Here is a 20,048-nt window from a genome sequence, read left to right on the forward strand (position 1 = left end):
CTCGTCATAGTTACTATATTCTGGATATCGCCTATGGAGGGTTTTTTTTTTTTTTTTAGACTACAGAATTTAAAAAAGTGTGATTGTCCTTAAGTTGGTTGCTTGAAGCGGTGAACATTACTCACATGAGAAATTGAAATTAATAATCCATTAACAAACTTTCACTAACTAGCTTAGTTACATTGCAGCACATATAGCAAGTTATGAATTGAGCTGGTGAATTTGTAAGGCACATCTATTTGGAAAAGATTCTTGCAATCTTGTGGATTTAGGAATAAGCGCTGTAATACGTGTAGTAACAAAGCACCAGTGTTCCACTTACTTTATTAACAACAAACTGCCGTCCTATGCATGAAAATGCAAAAGTAACGAATTCCTATGTGTTGCATAAAATTGTGATATCTTCCACAGGTGACATTAAAAATTCTGCATGGTGTACAAAAACGGTATAAGGCATCGCTGCAAGAAGGGCGAGATACTTACAGCGCTTTTTGTGATGCCATCCAGTCCTCCTCTTTCGGGAAGCATTTCTGCGGAAGATAACAAGCAGTGGTCTATATGGTCTGTCGAGATTCATGTTATTTTTTATATCTCGCTTTAAAGAACCTAATCGTGTTTGCTGACCTGATGCTCACATTCCACGTGTACGAATGCTTTGCTTTGCTCCGAGTGTGGCTCACACCGACTATGGGGGATTGGCCAAGAATCGGGGTGATTTAAGAAAAAGATTATTTGAGTCTGAAAACAATCACTATTGAGAAATCTTGAATGGCTAAAGAAATGAATTCAGATAAATTTTAAGAATTTGACATGGAAATCGCCCTTATTCAATTACACCACAACAGCTGCTAACGCGACCACTACAATTTTCTTCTTCGCTATACAACTAGTACAAAACTTGGTCTGCACAGATTTGCCTTGACTTAGGGAAATGGAAATTGCTTCTTGGTTCGTTCATTTCTTTCATTCTGCTGAAGCGAAAATTGTGCCGAAGCCATCAACGATAATTGTCAATGTAAGCAAATAGCCCGAACGAGCGAGCGAAAGAGACCCAGTGAGAGAAAGCGCAAACGAAAGAGCGAAAAAGACTAACAAAGTGAACGAAACAGCCAGGGAAGAAGAGAGAATAAGCGAGAGAGGGCAAAGTGAAACAGCGAAGCAAAGAGCCAGCAAGATAAAGAGCGAACAATGTGTCAGCCATCAAAATCACGTTTGCACGCAAGGGCATTCCGAATGCAATGCCACCCACTTGAGTTTACAGCCAGTTATTTTACCAGCCTTTGCCTGCTGTACCTCACGAGCAGGTGGCATGCGAATGGCGAAGTTGGCATCTTTTCGAGAACATGCTCGAGCCGTGAACAGAGAGCTGCTCGTGACAAGAGGCCAGGAGTGGGGTGCATGGTCTGTGACTGCCCTGCTGTGGTGTTGTCGCCTTCTCAATGCTCGCATTCGTGTGGGCTAGTTGCTGCTTGGCTAGTGTGGGCTAGTTGGTACGGCATTTTTGTGAACTGGCGCAGTACGAAAACAGGGTACACACACTTCGCTGATCGAAAAAGTCAACGGTTTTTTTATCATTTCATCACTGCAATGCTCACTATTTGGTTGCTTTGTATTATCCTCGTTGCTGTTGGGACATGGTGTCCGCAATATTGCAGTTTGTTAATGCTGCCTGTTGGCACTGCCCTTGAAGCCCAATGCGGTATTGGCAGGCCTATTTGGTGCTGGTGAAAATATTATATGGGGTGTCCCGACCACGCGCTGGTTTAGTTCTGTTTCAGAAACGGCTGTACGTAGTCAGTAATTATTTCATCCAGCGCAATCAATGACACCTCGTCCCAACTACTACCTGAAAGCCATCGCGACATGACTGTTTGGGCTGTTGATATGGCATTTTTAGAAAACGCTTTTGTTTTAGCACCAGTACATGGGGAAAGAAGAAAGGGTATACAGGCGGTCTGTCCTTTTCTTTCCCATGAACTTGCGCTCAACAAACCTTTTTTTCTAAATATACTGGAAAGCTTCATGATGGGGCGCAACATGTGTGTTGGTTGTAATTGTAATCTTTGTGGTTGTATTTCACTGCATTGTACAAGTTTTATACAGTTTAGCGTTATTTATTTTCATTTTGACCGCAATTATACGGACACTCCAGGCACATTATTGCCATTGCCGTGATGCATATAAAGAAAGCAGGGCGTCTACCAACCGGGAAAACCGGGAATTTTCAGGGATTTATAGTAGTCTGGAAAAAGTCAGGGAAAACTCAGGGAATTTGGGCCTCTGTCAGGGAAAACCAGCGGCAATTTTATTGAAAGGGTCGAAAGTCGCGGTAATGCTGGCTCGAGTAACAGACAGGAATCGTAATGAATCGCCTTTAACGCCCTGTCGTCGGCTGGAGGAGTTGCCAGTGAGCAGTCAACGACCGACTTTCCGGGTTCCCGATAATTTGGACGGCTTCGCGGCACCGCCACGTACCCCATGGAGTCAACGTATCAGAACGTGTGAAATTTCGGACGCAAGAACTCTTCGCCGTCCGATTTTCGGGACGTTTTGCCGTGACCGCATGTCCGAAACGACAATAATCAAAGGCGCTACCGCTGCCGTTTTGATTACTTCGCCACCTCGAACCGGCACTCTAGCACGCAGATCCGCTGGCAGCCGTTGCCACCACTGCGGCAACGCTAGGCCTAGCTGCTTCGACGTTAGCTATGAAGCTTCTTGCCGTTGGGTGCCGAGTTTTTTATTGAAAGAATTAGCTGCTGTCAGCAATGGCGCGGACTCCGCCTTTGTGGTCCTCGCGATTGGCTTAGAAACTTATAAAACACGGTGCGTTGCATAATACCGGTTCCCGAAAGTTAGCTTCGCCTCTATACATAAATGTTACATGGTGCAGCATACGCAAAAGTATTGCAGTGAAGCATAACAAGCGTGGGAAGGGGCTATTGCCACGGAAAACAGTATGTATTCCTTAATTATACACACGTGCACCCGGTATTTCCTGTCCCAGTACGAGCGCCGATATGCCTAATATGTGTACCGACAGGCCTTCAGAGCGTTTTCAAACGTGCCTGTGGCGGTTTGAGCCCCTAAGGGCAGTAAATGACACGCATTTATTTTTTTTCCAACTGCCCGATTTTTCGAACGTTTTCGCGGCCCCTAGGGAGTTCTAAAAATCGGCCGTGGACTGTGTAACTGACCAAGATGCTTCAAATGGTCCTTGGGGTGAACGAGTGGCAGAAGGAGGACAAGAACAGAAATGATGTACGCATTGAGGAATAAACGGGAAAGGAAGCTTGCTGCCGCCGTTTTGAAGGCGCTTGAGTTCAAAAAAACAAAGTTTTGGCTGATGCCGAGATGCAGGTGTCCCTCATCCAAACCAAAATAAACTCTTTAAAGCAGTGAAACAACACTCAGGCGTCGTGCGCGGGCTGAGAGTATCTCAGGACAGTTGAGGTTGACTTACGAGCGGTTGAGAGAGAATCTCAATTGTGACAGAGTTCGGTCCTCATACCACTGAGCTTGCTGTCAGTTGATAGAAATAGCTCATATTCGAATATATTTGCTTCTATGTGCATATCCTTTTTATTCGTATTTGTGAATGTCCGACATTATTTGCTCTGCATTTTACTAACCCCTGCCTTCTATTCTCTTTTTGAATAACATAAACACTACTCCTTAGTATTCAAATTGGATTAAGTCGCTTTTTAATCTTTTCATATGCTTACTCGAGAGTGACAGCATCAGGCGATATGGTTTCAGCTTGTCTTGACATAAAACATAGTTCTGCATCACTCAGGGAAATGTGCAAAGGCACTCAGGGAAAACCTGGAAAACTCAGGGAATTTGAAAATGTCAACTTGGTAGACACCCTGAGAAAGTTTAAGGGCGGTAATATCGTCGCCGCGCCTCGTATGCTGTATGTGCGAGTGAAAACATGTGAGGGTAGCCGTAAAACCCCTCAATGTCTAAAGCTAGTGCAAGATAAAGTCCCTTGATCATATGAAAGTACCGACTTTCTGTGAACTTTGCCGCTGCACCGAAAGCCCTCGCACGCCCTCCTCTCCCACCTCTCGGATCGGCGCTTTTCATTGGCCCCTCGGGCCATCGCCTAGGAAGCGCACGCGAAATGACGCCTTCCTTGTGTTTTCCTATGTTGTCGGCGCCATTAGCAGGCCGCCTCCCTCTGTTGCGAGTCAAGCACCGTCGGGCTGGTACGCACCGCTACTCGTGAAGGTCTGCTTATTATGTGGTTTTTGTTATGCCCGGGTGCTGCGCGTTTCAGTGCACCAGCTGGTATGAAAATGGCTTCACGCTGTGCACCATGCCTCGAAGAAAGAGTGACACCGCACGTAGAAAGAAGTGGAGTCGTAGCACCGGCTCTAAAGACTTCGTTCCGACCAAGCTTGCTGTGCTCTGTGAAGTACTTAAACGACTGTGTACACTTGAAGCTTATTGCGAGTTCATGAGAATGCGGACAATCTTGCTTAACTCACTTGTCATTTTGCGTCGTCTCGAGCATTATTCTTTTAATTTGATGACATTGCCCTGTGTGTGGCAATAACGAATGCTGGTGTGAAGAATTCGCTTACAACAGGTTCTTCAATTTCTTAATCTCGGTGTGGATTTGCTGCGGAAATGCTTGCAGCGTAGTCATTTATTTTGTTGCTAGCTAATAGGCACGCTTCTGGCTTGACCAGAACGTGACCGTGACCTTTAATGCAACAGCATTAGGAGGGCCATGAAGGCGCGAACCATCCACAGTCTGTGTGAACCCTCGAGGTCTGGCAGATGTCTAAGGTGGATAGATGAGGATAATAGCAGTAGTAAGAGTTCTAGTGTAATAATTTAATAGTGACCATAGCTGACTATGCAGTAATTACTGTGACTAACAATGACAAGTAAAACTGAGTGTGATTAGGAATGAATAAGTAACGTTGAGAATAATTAATGACTCTGCTATAATGACTGACTAATAATCACTTACTTAAAAAATGTCCATGGATGAGTCAGTGAAATTGAGAATAAAGAAATATGACCTCTGAAAATGGAGAATGAATAATACTGACTCAGCTATACTCAACATGACAAGGCAAAACTGAGAATGACCCTGCAAAATTAGGAATTAATAAGAATGACTCAACAAAATTAAACATGACAAGGCAAAATTACAAATAATTAAGAATGACTAAGAACACACTATCAAAATTTTTAAATGGCTAGGAAAAACTTATTAACTAGGCAAAACAAGGCATGGCCAAGAATGACTGTAGAATGGCCACGCTTTACAGCGCTAAATATTGATTCGACACACGGGTATCTGAAGGCCTCGGGTATCTGAAGGCCTCCTAAAGTGCGATCGAAGGACTAGCCTGGATACTTCGTGCAGAGAACGTAATTTTTCCATAAATTCATCTAATTATCCATTGGCGGCAGTAATCATCCAGAAATTTCAAGTCAAACCCTTGGCCAGGCCACTTCTCCAAATGGTAGGTAAGGTTGTTTCTGCCTCGAGATCATGAAAAAATGTCAGTCTTTCAAGCAGATGTGAATATTTTTATTCAACTAGTAATAACGCCACTGCATGGAAGTCACTCCGAGGCACCACGAAACTATCCTGCCTCTAAAACCACTCGGGAGCAGCTTCATAAACAGCATTTCTGCGAAAATACTGTACTAGATAAAATCTGCATTTAGCATAATGTCAGCGGGCTGAAAAATATTGAGAAATGTACATATATATAACGCAAATATTCTACTATTAAAACTGTGCACTATTAAACCACCGGTAGTGAAATGCCGAGGCCTATGTGGGCTATAATAGTACGCAGTTATTCGTGCCACAAGCGTTCGCATTTAACGCTTTCATTGCTCAAACGAGATGTTTAAGGGGGTTCATGGTAGGGTCAAGCATGTCCCGCCACTTTATCGCGTTTTTGTTTTATAGTAGAACGTAAAAAAAAAAGTTAGGCGCACACGTGGGCACCAGCCAACGACTGTTGTGCTTGGATTTGTGGCGAATGGACGTGCTTTTCGGGGCTCCGTGGCGGCGTCGAAATCATAAGTTTTTGTGCATGCTTTGAGATTGCTTGTTTTTTTATTTGCCGATTTTTTGCCTTTAAATAGAAATTGGGTGGTTTTCTGTTTCTTTCCTTTTTTGTCTCTTATTTTGGGTGCGCGGGTGTGCTTCATGTACATACGGTTTTGCAGGATATTAGAGCGTCCTACCACGTGCTCCAACACGTGCAGCCGGGTGGGACGTTGAGTGTTTGTAGTCTTTAAATGGTAGCTTGGAAGTAGCAAGACAAATCGCTATTAGTGGTTTTACTGTGCGTGTTTTGGTAGGAAAGTGAGAGCGTGGCCGCGTGGTTGAGCGCGTGCGAGAGCGTGTCATACCTTCGGTCTCCGCGACATTAATTGCTTTTGAAACAGTTGTGAGAGTTGCTTTGCGACATTTTGAGGATTTGGATCCTGTGCGTATCGGTCTTTGCTAAAAGGCACGCGCTCTGCATTGATATAGTATTATAGTATTTGCATCAGTAGTAGCATTATTATAGTATTGTAGTATTTGCAAAAAGCCGTGCAATACATGGCGAGAAAGACGGTAAAGCAAGCAGTGCGCGGGGGGTCCCTCAAGGCAGATGAGGAGACGGATGAGAATGGAGAGGGCATCGAATCAAGGGGCACACAATGTGATGTCGATACTAGGCTGCAGGAAATGGAGGCTTTCCAGGAAGAGCTTCTCAAACAGGTGCAAGAGCTCAAAAATGAGTCAAACAGGGAGCGTGATGCACGGAAGTTAGTTGAAAAGAGACTTGAAGCAGCCAAGGAAAAGTTTAACAGGGCCGCCATTGTGAACGAGAATGTGCATGACAATGGAACGCAGACCCCCGACGTGACAGGCGAGGGAGGGTCAGCGAAATACGTGGAATCCATGCATCGTGATGAAGGGTTAGCTGGAAAGAGCGGCACCTGCCTTGAGGCCGCCACGCGGAAAAAGCAGCAGCCCAGGGGACAATCCCCCTTGTCAAGTCTGAATCACGTGGAAAAGGAGAAAGGGAAGTAGGGCGAGGTAGGAGAGAGTGAAAGGGTGATTATCACTGGCGACTGAATCCTGGCTGGGTGCTCAAAAGCAATTGTGGAGAAGGTGAAAGGCGACAAAAGAGTGGCGGACACTGGGTTCTGTCATGGAGCGAGCAAAAGAAAAGCTCGTGGAAAATGCCCACGTGCGCAACCGTGTCATAGTAGCAGGTGAGCTAAATGACGTCCTAAACAGGAAAGGGCCAGGACTAGCCCAGCGCTTGGCGGAGGGGGTGGACAACTTGCCCGAGCTATCCCCTCAGATGCAGATCGCGGTGTGCATGGCGCTGGGGGCGCCTGTACGTGACAGTCACGTACAAAGAGCCGTAGCGGCTGCTAATGAGGCGACATGGAAAATGAGCCGAGAGAAAGGCTTCGAGGTTGTTGAAATAAAAAGGGAAGTTAGAAGGTATGGAAGCTTTAAATGAGACGGGATCAACTTCAATTACAAGCTGGCACGAGAAGTGGGCTGACAACTTCGTGGTCGTGCTGTTGCTTATTTAGGGGGCCCATGGGCCCTCAGGAGGCCAGAGTAGGTAGTAATGAAGGTCTCCTTGGGGAACCTCAGAAGAGCATCGCCGTCGATGACAGAAAAAGGAAGAAAGCAAGAAAGAGAGCTCGCCATGCAATAGGCTACATAAACATGCAGGGCGGAAGTAAGGAAAAGTGGGCAGAGATTTAGGAGCAGTTAAATAGTGAACAAATAAGAGTATGCTGTGACAGAAACGCACTTTAGAGACTCAGAAGAGCCCCCAGTGATTGAGAATTATGTTTGGGAAGGGTGCAACAGAATAAGTCAAAAAGAAAGGGAGGGGGAGTCGGAATGCTCATCCATCAGGGAGCCAAATGGAAAAGAGTAAATTCAACATGTCAGGAGCATCTTTGGTTATCAGGTACAATGAGTGGGAAAAAAACTTGGCTGGGCGTTACGTATTTGCGGACTGGAAATAATTGCACAAAGAAGAAAAGAGTTAGTGGAATGCGTAAGTGCTGATATTAAGGGTTTCGGTAATGGCGCTGAAATTTTCCTATTAGGTGACATGAATGCCCACATACAGGATTTAGATGGAAAAGGAGCTGGTGTCGACAAATTTCAACTGGAAGAAAGCAAAAGAGAAAATTCTTAAGCACACAGCCACAGGGCTAGACGAGCTTCCTGTTAGGCTGATAAATGAACTAGGACCAAAAAGTAAGGAAGCTCTGGTGAAAGCAGTGTAAAAAACTTTAAAAAAGATAGATGAATACCAGAAATTTGGCGACAAAGCAGAATTAATTTAATTTATAAAGGCAAGGGGGAGAAAGATAGAATTCAGTCGTATAGACCGTTGACTATTACATCGCTGATATACAGGCCAGCAATGCAGGCAATCAAATTAAAGCTTCAAGCATGGGCAGAGAATAATGGCATTTTGGGAGAACTTCAGAATGGCTTCAGAATAGGTAGGCGTTTAGATGATAACTTATTTGTTCTTACTCATTGTATTGAAATATCAAAAGTAGAAAGCAGACCGTTATATATGGCCTTTTTAGACATTACAGGAGCCTATGACAACGTAGACCGCAACATTTTGTGGGATATTCTGGAAAGGGAAGGTTTAGGTGATGATTGTCTACAGATTTTGAGAGAGATTTACCTAGAAAATACCGTTAGCGTTGAATGGGAAGGTATGAGGAGCGAGGAGAAACTTCATATCAACAAGGGACTGAGGCAAGGGTGCCCTTTAGCCCGACTGCTGTTTATTATGCACATGGTGAGAATGGAGAGGGCGCTAGAAGGAAGTAATATCGGGTTTAATCTCCCACACAAACAGGCAGGTACAGTAGTAGAGCAGCAACTCCCAGGTTTATTTTATGCGGACGACATTGTGTTGCTAGCTAATAAGCAAAATGATTCGCAACGTCTGGCTAATATCTGTGGACAGGAAGGCAACAACTTAGGTTTGAAATTTAGAGTTAGAAAATTATGTGTTATGGTATTCAATTAAAACAGTGAACAGACAGTGGAGATACAGTGCCAAGAAATACCTCGGGTAACAGAATATAAATACCTTGGTATATGGATAAACGAAGGCAACAGATATATGGACACACAGGAAAAAACCATAACAGTAAAGGGGAAGAGAAATGCAGCCATAATGAAGCACAGAGCGCTATGGGGATACAATAGGTACGAGGTCCTCTGAGGTATGTGGAAAGGTGTAATGGTTCCAGGACTTACTTTTGGAAATGCGGTTGTTTGCTTTAAATCAGGGGTACAATCAGGACTCGATGGGAACCAAAGGTCAGTGGGTCGCCTCGCATTGGGCGCTCACGGGAAGACTACAAATGAAGCTGTGCAGGGTGATACGGGCTGGACTAGTTTTGAAGGGAGGGAAACTCGCAGTAAAATTGAGTATGAAGAACGCCTAAGGAATATGGAAGAAAATAAATGGGCTGGGAGAGTCTTCAGGTATCTGTACAGGAAAAACATTGATTCACAGTGGAGGAAAAAAACTAGGAAGCTTACCAGCAAGTATGTGGCCTGTAGGGTGGGCAACACAGCAACAAAGAACGTCAAGCGGAAAGTCAGAGAGGCCGAAATAATTTCACGGGTGGCGGCAATGGAAAAGAAACCTGCCATGAGTAACTACTTAAGAGGAAAAAAAACAATTTATGATAACTCAAAGGGAAGCTCATTACTTTTCGAAGCGAGATCGGGATGCCTTAGAACACGCACATATAAAGCGAGATATAAGAAGGAAGAAGAAGCATGTGCTTGCTGCGGTAAAGCTAGGGAAACTATGGAGCATGTTTTATTAGAATGTGAAGACATATTACCCAGCGGTCGATTTAGGCACCACTGGCCTCCTTGAAGCCCTTGGGTTCAGCGAGAGCAGTGGAAAAGTAAACATGTCCGCAATAGGGATTAGTAAGAGGTGATTGGAGGATTGGTGGAAGAAAAGTAGGGAAACGACAAAAAACGGAGACGTACAAGAGCACAGTTCGCAATAGGGGATCAGAAAATTTGGGTGTGGTAATTCATTGTGTTCTTTTTCTTTTTTATTGTTTAACCTAAGGTAGGACATTAGGCAGTATAATAGCAAGGGATTGGTGGCGCAACCCACTGCCCCGTTCCATAGGGGACGCTGATAACATCCATCCATCCATCCATCCTGTCCCAGAACCACGACCTACTGTATAAAATTATACAGTAGGTCGTGCCCAGAACGGACAACGCGACGACGCTCCTTACGCGCGCGCTCGTGGAGACACGTTTGGCGTTCGTATTTGACATGGGACTAAAACAAAATCGCACGTTGAATTCATGTTTCTAGACAATGTGCATCGGAAGTAAGCAACACAAAGCATGTTGTGGAGAGGTAGCCCTTCACCAGAAAGCGCCGAACTGTGACATCATAGTTCACATTTTGAGGGTCTTTTGTGACAGCGGTTTTATTTCAAACACTTAGCCAAGTCATGTTTGTCTATCGCCTTCATAGCAAAATTTGTGAATATAAGAAAAAAAAAACTTTGTCAGCAATAGTTTCAGCAGGTTCTTTTCGTATCCTGGTGTCGAGCACATCAAGGTTTCGGGCTCGCGGAGTATTGCAGCGGCATTATTCACAGCCTCTTTCAAAGGGTGATTCATGTGCCTTCTTCGTGCGAGAAGAACTCTGATAAATTTCTCTAATGCGTAGAGAACCGCTAAATGTTGTCCAGATGGGTCGATGAGTCCACCACGGTCTTGGTGCTTTATCAGCGAGTGCGAGGGCTCCGAGGTGTGTGGCTTTGTTAACAGGCTGACGCACTCCACACAATCTATCTTGTACAGCTCTTGCCTAGTAGCCGCCTACTATAGCCAATGCTGTGACACCTGGAGTAGGAAGCAGAAGCTGTTCTCTCTTGAGTTGCTCTGTGAGCTCTCTACATGCATCTGCAGGGAATTGCTTGCTGTTCCTCCCCTTGTGTTTTTCTGTTGCGGCAGGGTTGACAAGCAATCGTTGCCTTCTGCTGCCATTACGTTGCTCGTACTTGACACCGACGCGATGCCAGTCTTTGGAGTCCTCTCAATACATGAGAGAACAGCTCGGGCATCAGTTTGATCATTTGAGCCTGCTGACTTTCTTAACCAGCCAGAAGACGACTCGATTGGGTCAGACGACATTTTCCTCATTAAACGACGTGAAAGCATATCTCTTCAAGAAGATATCAAATGCAGTCAACATTTAAACGAGTTGGCAACACCAGGCCTTCGTAAGTTTCCTTGGTTAAGAAGTTCTTTGCCAGGCACTGGCTTTTGAGATCGACCAGGTAGTCGAGGAAGCTTGTTTCAAGCCGGTTTAGCCATTCATCGCTTGTAGATTCGAACTGCTTGCAGTCGGCATTGATCTGGTGTATGTGCTGGGTACAATTGCTCACGTGCAAGAGCATGAACAAGCGGTGAACGGTGTCCATGAATTCAACCGTCGGTCCGACACCCGCGAAACTTGAGTCGCATGTGTGGCTCGCTTGCTCTTGCAGGAGCTTCAGTGCAGCTGTCACGGCAGGAGACAAAACTTGAATTGCTCTTTTCACGTTCATTTTTTCAATGTTTGTGGGGAACACCTTCTTTGTTGCTGTGTTGTCCACCATACAGGCCGCATACTTGCTGGTAAGCTTCCTAGTTCTTTTCCTCCACTGTGAACCAATGTTTTTCCTGTACAGATACCTGAACACCCTCCCAGCCCACTTACTTTCTTCCATATTCCTCAGCTGTTCTTCTTACTCAATTTTACTGCGAGCTTCCCTCACTTCAAAACTAGTCCAGCCCATATCACCCTGCACAGCTTCATTTGTAGTCTTCCCGTGAGCGCCCAATGCGAGGCGGCCCACTGACCTTTAGTTCCCGTCGAGTCCTGATTGTACCCCGGATTTAAAGCAAACAACTGCATTTCCAAAAGTAAGTAAATATCATTGCATAACTAATAGGAATTAGACTGGTACAAAAAAAATTATTTGTATTTATGTCTTGTTGTATAAGTTGTGCTGTTCATTTGATACGCACACTAACACGTAAACACAAATGTATGTGTGCCTTGCATTTACGTGCATGTGTGTGTGAATAAAACAGCACAACTTTACGTTTATAGTCTATACTTCTAATATCAAGGCATGTTGCACCAACTATACCTCATCAAAGATGTTCTATATGGTATTCAACTGATCTGATTTAAAGTTTATCACATGGTGCAGTTATTAAGTTTCATACCTGTATGTAAACCAATTTATGGGCTGTATTCGCCGCATGTGAGAATGAATATTTTAGACCAATGACAGTACCTGAGGCAGCAGCTTTTTATTTAGCTTTTGCCATTGCTTATTAGAGGGATTTTGTTGATTATGCTATCCAAACAACTCATATAAGGGCTTGTATTTAGTATATCAGAAGTGAAATACTGAATGCAGGTGCACTTTTTTGTGTATTGGTGAAGTGAATTCCACTGTTCATCGTTCTGTCACGTGTTGTTCTTCAGTCACACATGGTGTCTGTATTTGGCGTCATGAGTTCTAGGCTAATTTTCACATGGGCCTTTTGATGAAGTGAAATCTGCCTCTTCAACAGTCAGTTTAGTGGAAAGCCACCACTGAACCAATAGCTTGAAAACCAATTCCTGCATGCTTTTCGCCAGTCAGATAGTGTGCGGAGACTATGTGTGATACATCACTTCAGCTACACCAATAATCACACAGCTGAACCTGCTACATGTAGTGAAGCCATTGATATAGGCAGAGGAAGATGTTGCACGTATGCAACCGTTACTCATCCCTTGAAATGTGAATGACCCAAACCTTCGTGAGCATATCGGTCACAACCAACCGGCAAAACAAGTGGGAACACTTGTGCTATCACAAGTGAAAACAAGTAGAATAGTGCCACCATCTCAGCTGGTTTGTAATGATTACCTTGCCTGCAAGTTTCTTGTTTATATTGGATATAGGCTTTCTATTTTATAAATTAACAGCTTTCACAACATTTACTGTGCTAATGGAGGCACCGCAAAATACCAGTACTGAAGGAGGTATATACAAGTAAAGCAGAGAACTTATGGGTAAGTTCAAAATATACAGGTAAAGCTACATTGAACAAACTATTTTTACTTTAGAAGACATACCACCGGCAATGAATGCACATTCAGAACATGCAATAAGTGCCATGTGTAGAACATTGAGACGTGTGATGCCGAAAACTTGTTCGCCTTTTGAATTTTACATAAAGAAAATTCTAGTCTATACTTCTGTGTTAGAGGTTAGAATATCAAAGGAGAGGTGCAAAATGGATTTTGTATGTAGTGCATTATGAATGTGCTACTCAAGTTGTGCCAAACATAACTATCTGTGTGCAAAACATTAGACAAGGTACCATATGCATGTTTGACACATTAAAAATGTTTTCCATTGAACATTTTGAGCTCTAAATGTGAAATGCATGCTCTTTTCAGGTACAAATAGCGCATATATATATTTGACCTGCAGCACAAAGGGCTGATGTGAGAACAAAAAAGTTGTACACCTGAGCCTTATGTTGCTTTTCATGGTGTCCCGCATTACTTAAAACAGTTTTGAATTTACAGATTGCTTCACATGTTTACAGCTAAAAACCACATAGAACTACTTGCATTGTGACTGCAAGGCAACAACACGAGCAATTGTGTGGTATCCTTCCTGCCCATCGACGTGGCCTTGCACTATAAATGTAGTATGTCACACCTGCAAAGCTGAGCATCCACTCTTGCATTTCAAACGCTTTTCTGAATGCTCGGCAGTTATGCTTATAAGCACATTCTGACAGCAAAGCTGCACCACCTTAATTTTAGCGCTATGTAAAGGGATGTTTGTGCATAGCCAAGGTGTTCTAGCGTGCCTGCAGGAATACAGCATTGTCCAGTGGCACTGTATAGTCCAGGCGTAACAGTGAACATCTAGTAAACAAAGTGGCTGATAATAGTAAGCTGACCCATATGTAGGAGCTTTATATTATCTAACTCACATGCAAAGTTGCTTTCAGTGTACTGCATACCCACAGCTCTGATTTGCCAAGTTATATTACTGTACACACACAGCGCTGAAACAGTTGTTCCGTATTCTTGCAAGCTGTCACTAGCGCTACAGAAACTGCGCCATCGCACCGAACACGGGGATTTTGGACAAAACGCTTCTGGCCACACTATCACTTTCGCGTGACCTAGAACGCAGCACGTTGGATAATTCAAGAGGTTTCGCTCAACCAGCCAAGGCAGCGCGCACTGAAAGTAATGATCCAAGAATACGTCGCATGTTGCGACATGATGCGATTGCAATCCATCTTTGAAAGGTGGCGCAGATAAGATTACTGTGCGAAGTTTTGAAGAAGGATGACGGTGCCAATGCAACACATGCGGCTGCAGAACAGAATGTGGCAGCCTAGAGTCGCATTTTCACCATGACGCGGAAACTTGAAATCACATCTGCAAAAATATGCCAGGGTGGATGGATGGATGGAAGGTAGGAGCGTCCCCTTTGAAACAGGGTGGTGGCAGTTGCCACCATGCTCAGCTTTTAATTTTTGTTTAACTGTGTTGTAAGCAATTAAAATTCGTCGTCTTCTTTAAATACTTCTTCCTACACTTTTAACCTTATGTCACCTCTCTGCTTTTGACCCATCAATCCTCCAATCGCTTTTTGCTAATTTCCACCTAATACTTATTTACACGGCTATTGTTATCTCTGAACCCTAGGGCCTCAGGAAGCGTGGTTTGTTTCTACAGATTTACCACACACAGTACATGTGTCTTCCTCTTCGTTAAATTTCCTTTTATAGCTCCGCGTTCTAAGACATCCTGATTTAGCTTCAAAGAGTAGGGCACTGCCTCTTGAGTTATTATAAAACGTTTCCTTCCTGATCTGCTGTTTCCAGTATCGATATAGTTCAACACTACGCTTCTTTTCCACTGAATTTATCCCATTTTTACCTTCCGTGTTTTTAACCTGTCCTTTAATGCTCTGTCTTTCTCCGTCCTTGTGTTTGGCATACTTACTGGTTAGCTTCCTAGTTCTTTTCGGCCATTGTGAGTCAAGGCTCTTTCTGTATATGTATTTAAATACCTTAGCTGCCCACCTATTATCGTCCAATTCCCTCAGGCATTTTTCGTATAGGATTTTACTGAGCTTCCCGTGCTTCGAACGATGCCCAGCCCATATCCCCATGTACTGCTTCCTTTGTGGTTTTCCCGTGGTCACCTAGTGCTAATCTTCCAACAGCTCTCTGATTTACTTCGTCTCGACTGAACTTCTGCCCTTAAGCACAGGACCGCATTCCCGAAAGTAAGCTCCGGCACTATTACTCCCTTCCAAATACCTCTTAGTACCTCATACCTGTTCTGCCCCCACAAAGCCCTATTTTTCATTATCCCGGCATCTCTTCGCCCTTTTGCTATGAGAGACTTTTCGTGCTTTTCCGTGTACATCTGCCCTTTGTTTATCCATACCCCGAGATATTTGTATTCGGCCACTCGGGGTATTTCATGGCCTTGTATTGTAAGCTCCTCATCAGTTGTATCGTTGAAAAACATCCCACCGGACTTAGCTGAACTAAAACTGAAACCTAAACTGTCTCCTTCGTCTCCACAGTAATTAACCAGAGTTTGCAAATCTTCCTGGCTATCTGCTAACAGTACAATATCGTCCGCATACATTAAACCCGGTAGTTGTTGCTCAACAACCTTTTCACCTAATCTGTACGACAGATTATACCCTAGATTGCTTCATTGTATCCTTTCCATGATTATCATATAATGCATGAACAGCAGCGGTGATAGAGGACAACCTTGCCTTAATCTTTTGTGTACTTCGACATTTGTCGTACTCTCAATTCCTTCCCATGTTATTTCAACATTATTTTCTCGATACATTTCCTGTAGAAAATCAATTTCTGACCGGTACCTTCATCTTTTAATATGTTCCACAGGAGTTCCCTGTTCACGTTGTCGTATGTACCGCTTATGTCCAGGAAGGCTAAATACAGGTCTATTTTCCGCCTTAGCTATTTCCAAGCGCCTACCACTTCTGAACCCGTTCTGAAGTTCTCCGAGTATTCTATTATTTTCTACCCATGACTGCATTTTTAATTTCACCGCCTGCATCGCCAGCCTATATGTAACTGATGTTATCGTAATTGGTCGGAAGGATTTTATGTTCTTCTTAACGCATTTCCCTTTATAAAACAAATTCATTTTACTCTGTTTCCAGCTGTGCGGAATTTGCTTACTCGTTATGACTGCCTCCAATGCTTTTATCAGCGTTTCCTTGCTTCTTGGGCCAAGTTCATTAATTAACTTGATTGGAATTTCGTCTATCCCCACGGACGTGCATTTTGGAACATTTGCTTCCGCCTTTTTCCAGTTAAGATTGGTCAGTTCTAAGCTGTTTTCTATTATGCTATCCTGTGTTGCTCCCTCATTTGGGGCGATTACCCTATGGTCTTACCTATTAGTCTGCAATAACTGAACTGATGTAGTTCACAGCGTCATCTCCCTCTAAACAATTTCCTTCGGCATCGTGAATCTGTTCCTGCTTCCTGTGGTTCGCTTTACCCAGCCAGCTTATATGGTTCCAGAATTTTCTTGACCCCCCTCTATTTGCTTCGCGAACTTCAGCCAGCCAGCGATCAGAGGACTGCTTTATTTTAGCCTGGACGAGGATGTGCAGTTGTTTCTTTTGTCGATAAGATTCCCATTTCTGGCCTATTTCCTCTTCAGATAACTGCGCCCTCTTTGCTTCTCTGTGTTCCTGTGATGCCAACCGTCGTTGTTCGATGGCCTCTCTAATTTCCTTATTCCACTACCTTCGTGGCCTCCTCTTCCCTCTCCAGCGGTTTACTCCTTTTACTTCTTTTATTTTTGTACTAATGAGTAGTTCTAACTGATTATAATCCCACCTTTCCATGGGATGTTTCTCTATTGCTTCATCTATGCCGGGCGCTATTTGCGCTATTTGTTCGTCATTTAATTTTGCGTACCTTTTTTGAGTTCCCTGCATTTGTCTTTTGAGCAGGGCTCCCAACTGTAGACTAATACGCTTATGATCACTTCTGAGGCTGTACTCTCCCTCTTCGTCTATTTCCATTATTGCGAGCTTGCTATACAACCCCTGTGACATTAAGCAGTAGTGAATGGTCGTTTGTCTGTTATGGGATTCCCACGTCATTTGTCCCTCGCAGTAATTAGTTTCTCTATTTACTATAACTAGGTTGTGTCGCTCACAGAAGTCTAGCATCGACTTCCCGTTACAATTTGTGTATCCATCCAGATCCTCGACGTGGCCATTCATGTCACCCAGTCGACAAATACCGGCACCTTCTCCAAACTGCTTTATATTGTCATTGAGACACTTCACTAGATGCTTATTCTCTTGCCTGCATTTGTCCCCTGTCCCTAAATAAACTACTCCTAGCCACGTCTTTTTACCGGCAATTGTACTGATACCCAGACATGTTCTCTGCAAGTTGACTTTATTCTTTGCCAATTTGTTCCTTGATGTATCAGCATACCTCCTCCTCCTCCCTTCTTCTCCGTTGTTGTTCTGTTGCTGCCTTCCCAGACGTAGCCGCTAATAAACGGTGGGTCTTCATGAGATGTGCTTCGCATAGCACGTATACACCTGCTTCTTCGTCCTTTAACTGCTGTTCGATTTCTAACCACTTCGCTCTCTTTGTACCGCCTTGCATGTTTATGTACCTGATCCAGTGTCGTCTGCTGCAGCGCCTCCTCTACGCAAAGGAGGCGATGTATGCTGTCAAAGGTAGTTGCCAACCTTGAACACCTTTGCTCCGCCGAACGGTTGCCAGTTGTCAACAGGCCGCGTCGCCCAATATGAGTGCGCATGCGATCCGCTCATGCAGATTGGGCGTGCGCCGTATTTTGCGGCACCATCGGCCTTTTGGGCAAGCGGGCGGACGAGGGCGGATTGAGGAAGCCGACGATCGTGGCTCAATCTGGAGCGCGAACGGCCGTGGGGGCGGGCGGGGGGGGGAGGGAAGGTGGGGGGCGGCGTCGTGCTGCGGCAACAACTGCGCATTTCGCGACCAAGGTGAACAGACGATACCGGCAGCGCGAGAAAGAGCATCCGCCAAGTGCTTACCCTGAGCAGCCGCGTGCGCCGTGTCTGCAGATGGCTTTGTGCGCGCTGTGTTGAAGCGACAGACCGTAGGAAGGTCACTTCGCTCGCTGCTGCTGCCGCGCTTGCTCACACCAGCGCCCTTTTTATGCCAGCGCTTTGACAGCGAGTGTCTGCGCTCATCGAGTTCATGTTAGCTTGTGGGCGCTGACACCGTGCTTGTTAAATCAGCTAGTAAGCGAATGCTTTCACGTTTATACGGCCGATAAAACTACTATCGAGCTGTTTTACTAATTTGCTATCGCAATCGACGCTTCGCCTCTCGGGCGAAACTGCGACATTTTTATATACTTGACATCACATTGGTATGTTTCTGGCTTTGTGTTATCTATGCTCTGCGCTTATGTAATACTCCAACTGGGGCATTTACTAATTGATGAACTGCAGATACATCTGAGCAAGATATGGCAGTGGCAGCCAACCAGCTACTGGGAGCTTCGGAAACTCAGCCAACGTGAACTTTCCACAACCGGGGGCAAAGACGGCGACTTTCCCGATGGACAACGAGTTAGTCTGGCCATTTTGTTGGGTGACGGCGCCACAGAAAATGAACACATGGTGAACACGATTAAAAAAAAAATTATGGCCTTTTACGTGCCAAAAACGCTTTCTGATTACACTTTCAATTTCGACCCCCTGGGGTTCCTCAACGTAAATCTAAGTACACGGGTGTTTTCGAATTTCACCCCCATCGAAATGCGGCCCCCGTGACCGGGATTCCATCCCGAGACCTCGTGCTCAGCAACCCAATACCATAGCCACTGAGCAACCACGGCTGGTGTGAACACAATCAAGCTCTCTCGTATTTTTTAATTTTTTTTAGCTATAAGGAAAGCGGCCTCGCGCAATCACTGATTAAACTGCTCGGCCGTGTGCCCTCACAGTAACAGCCAGCTTGGTGTCCGAACTCGGCTAAAAAATCCGGGAATCGATGCTGCGCGGCTTTCTCGGCACGTTCAGTCCCGAGCACACGCCGATACACACGCTGGTATATAGCGGCTTTCCCGGTGTACGCACAGGCTGGCGCACTTAGCTTCGCTAGTACGCATTTGGCAGTGGACATGAAATAACGCCTTACGCTTTGAGCTAAAATTGTTCACCCTATCGATCAGGGAACTTTAGTCCTAAAACATTTACACGGGGCTTTCGAATGGAATTCCGCTTCATGCGTCATGCCATCCGTTTCGTTATAACTAGGTGCCCACAGCCCGTCGAGCCTCCGTTGCTGTTTAAAGCATGCTCTTAAAGGGACATTAAAGGAAAATAGTAAGTCGAACTAGAGCGACATATTATCTGTCTTGGAGTTATCAACGCCTTCTGTTTGCCGATACATCAATTTCTTGGGTAGACAAATGCTGCTGACGGTCCTGTTGCTGATGAGTTTCATCAGCCCGCGTCAAAACGGACAAGCTGATGTAATTCGCACGTGACCCCCTCTATTCCACACTTTCTAAAACAGCCAGTGCCGACGTCACATGAAATGTGCAATGGTCGACAACAGGTGCCGGCACTCTGATTTTCCATTGTAATTTTTTTTCTTACAATTGCTCCGGTCTCGCTACGAACGACTAATTCGTTATTGCAGGCCTTATCTGTTAATCTAGCTGGGCTTAATGTTATGACGTAGTGTCCCTTTAAAGATATTGAGCAGCCACTCAGTAGCTTGTGTGAAGCTTTGAGCGGATCCTTTTTTCACACATTGCTTTACAAATCAGGCGGTATTATTTGGGGTCATTTCTACTGCAGTGAGCGTCTTTCATTTTATGCACGCTGAACACTAACAGCGACGCCTAAAATAGTCC

The 20,048-nt window shown here is 44.7% G+C and overlaps 2 protein-coding genes across 3 annotated transcripts in view; one reads left to right on the plus strand and one right to left on the minus strand.

Annotated features, from left to right (window-relative positions):
* Mitf (transcription factor Mitf) overlaps window positions 1-20,048 on the plus strand; it is a 325,695-nt gene that overhangs the window by 254,111 nt on the left and 51,536 nt on the right. The gene's annotated exons all lie outside the window — the stretch shown is intronic.
* LOC126523689 (uncharacterized) overlaps window positions 1-20,048 on the minus strand; it is a 52,992-nt gene that overhangs the window by 3,929 nt on the left and 29,015 nt on the right. For both annotated transcript variants that reach the window (XM_050172292.3, XM_055066827.2), the window contains exon 4: window positions 484-530. In XM_050172292.3, coding sequence (XP_050028249.1) covers window positions 484-530 — 47 coding nt within the window. The remainder of the gene's footprint in view (window positions 1-483; window positions 531-20,048) is intronic.

This window comes from Dermacentor andersoni, chromosome 6 (assembly GCF_023375885.2).
Source record: "Dermacentor andersoni chromosome 6, qqDerAnde1_hic_scaffold, whole genome shotgun sequence".
In the NCBI taxonomy this organism is placed as follows: Eukaryota; Metazoa; Arthropoda; class Arachnida; order Ixodida; family Ixodidae; genus Dermacentor; species Dermacentor andersoni.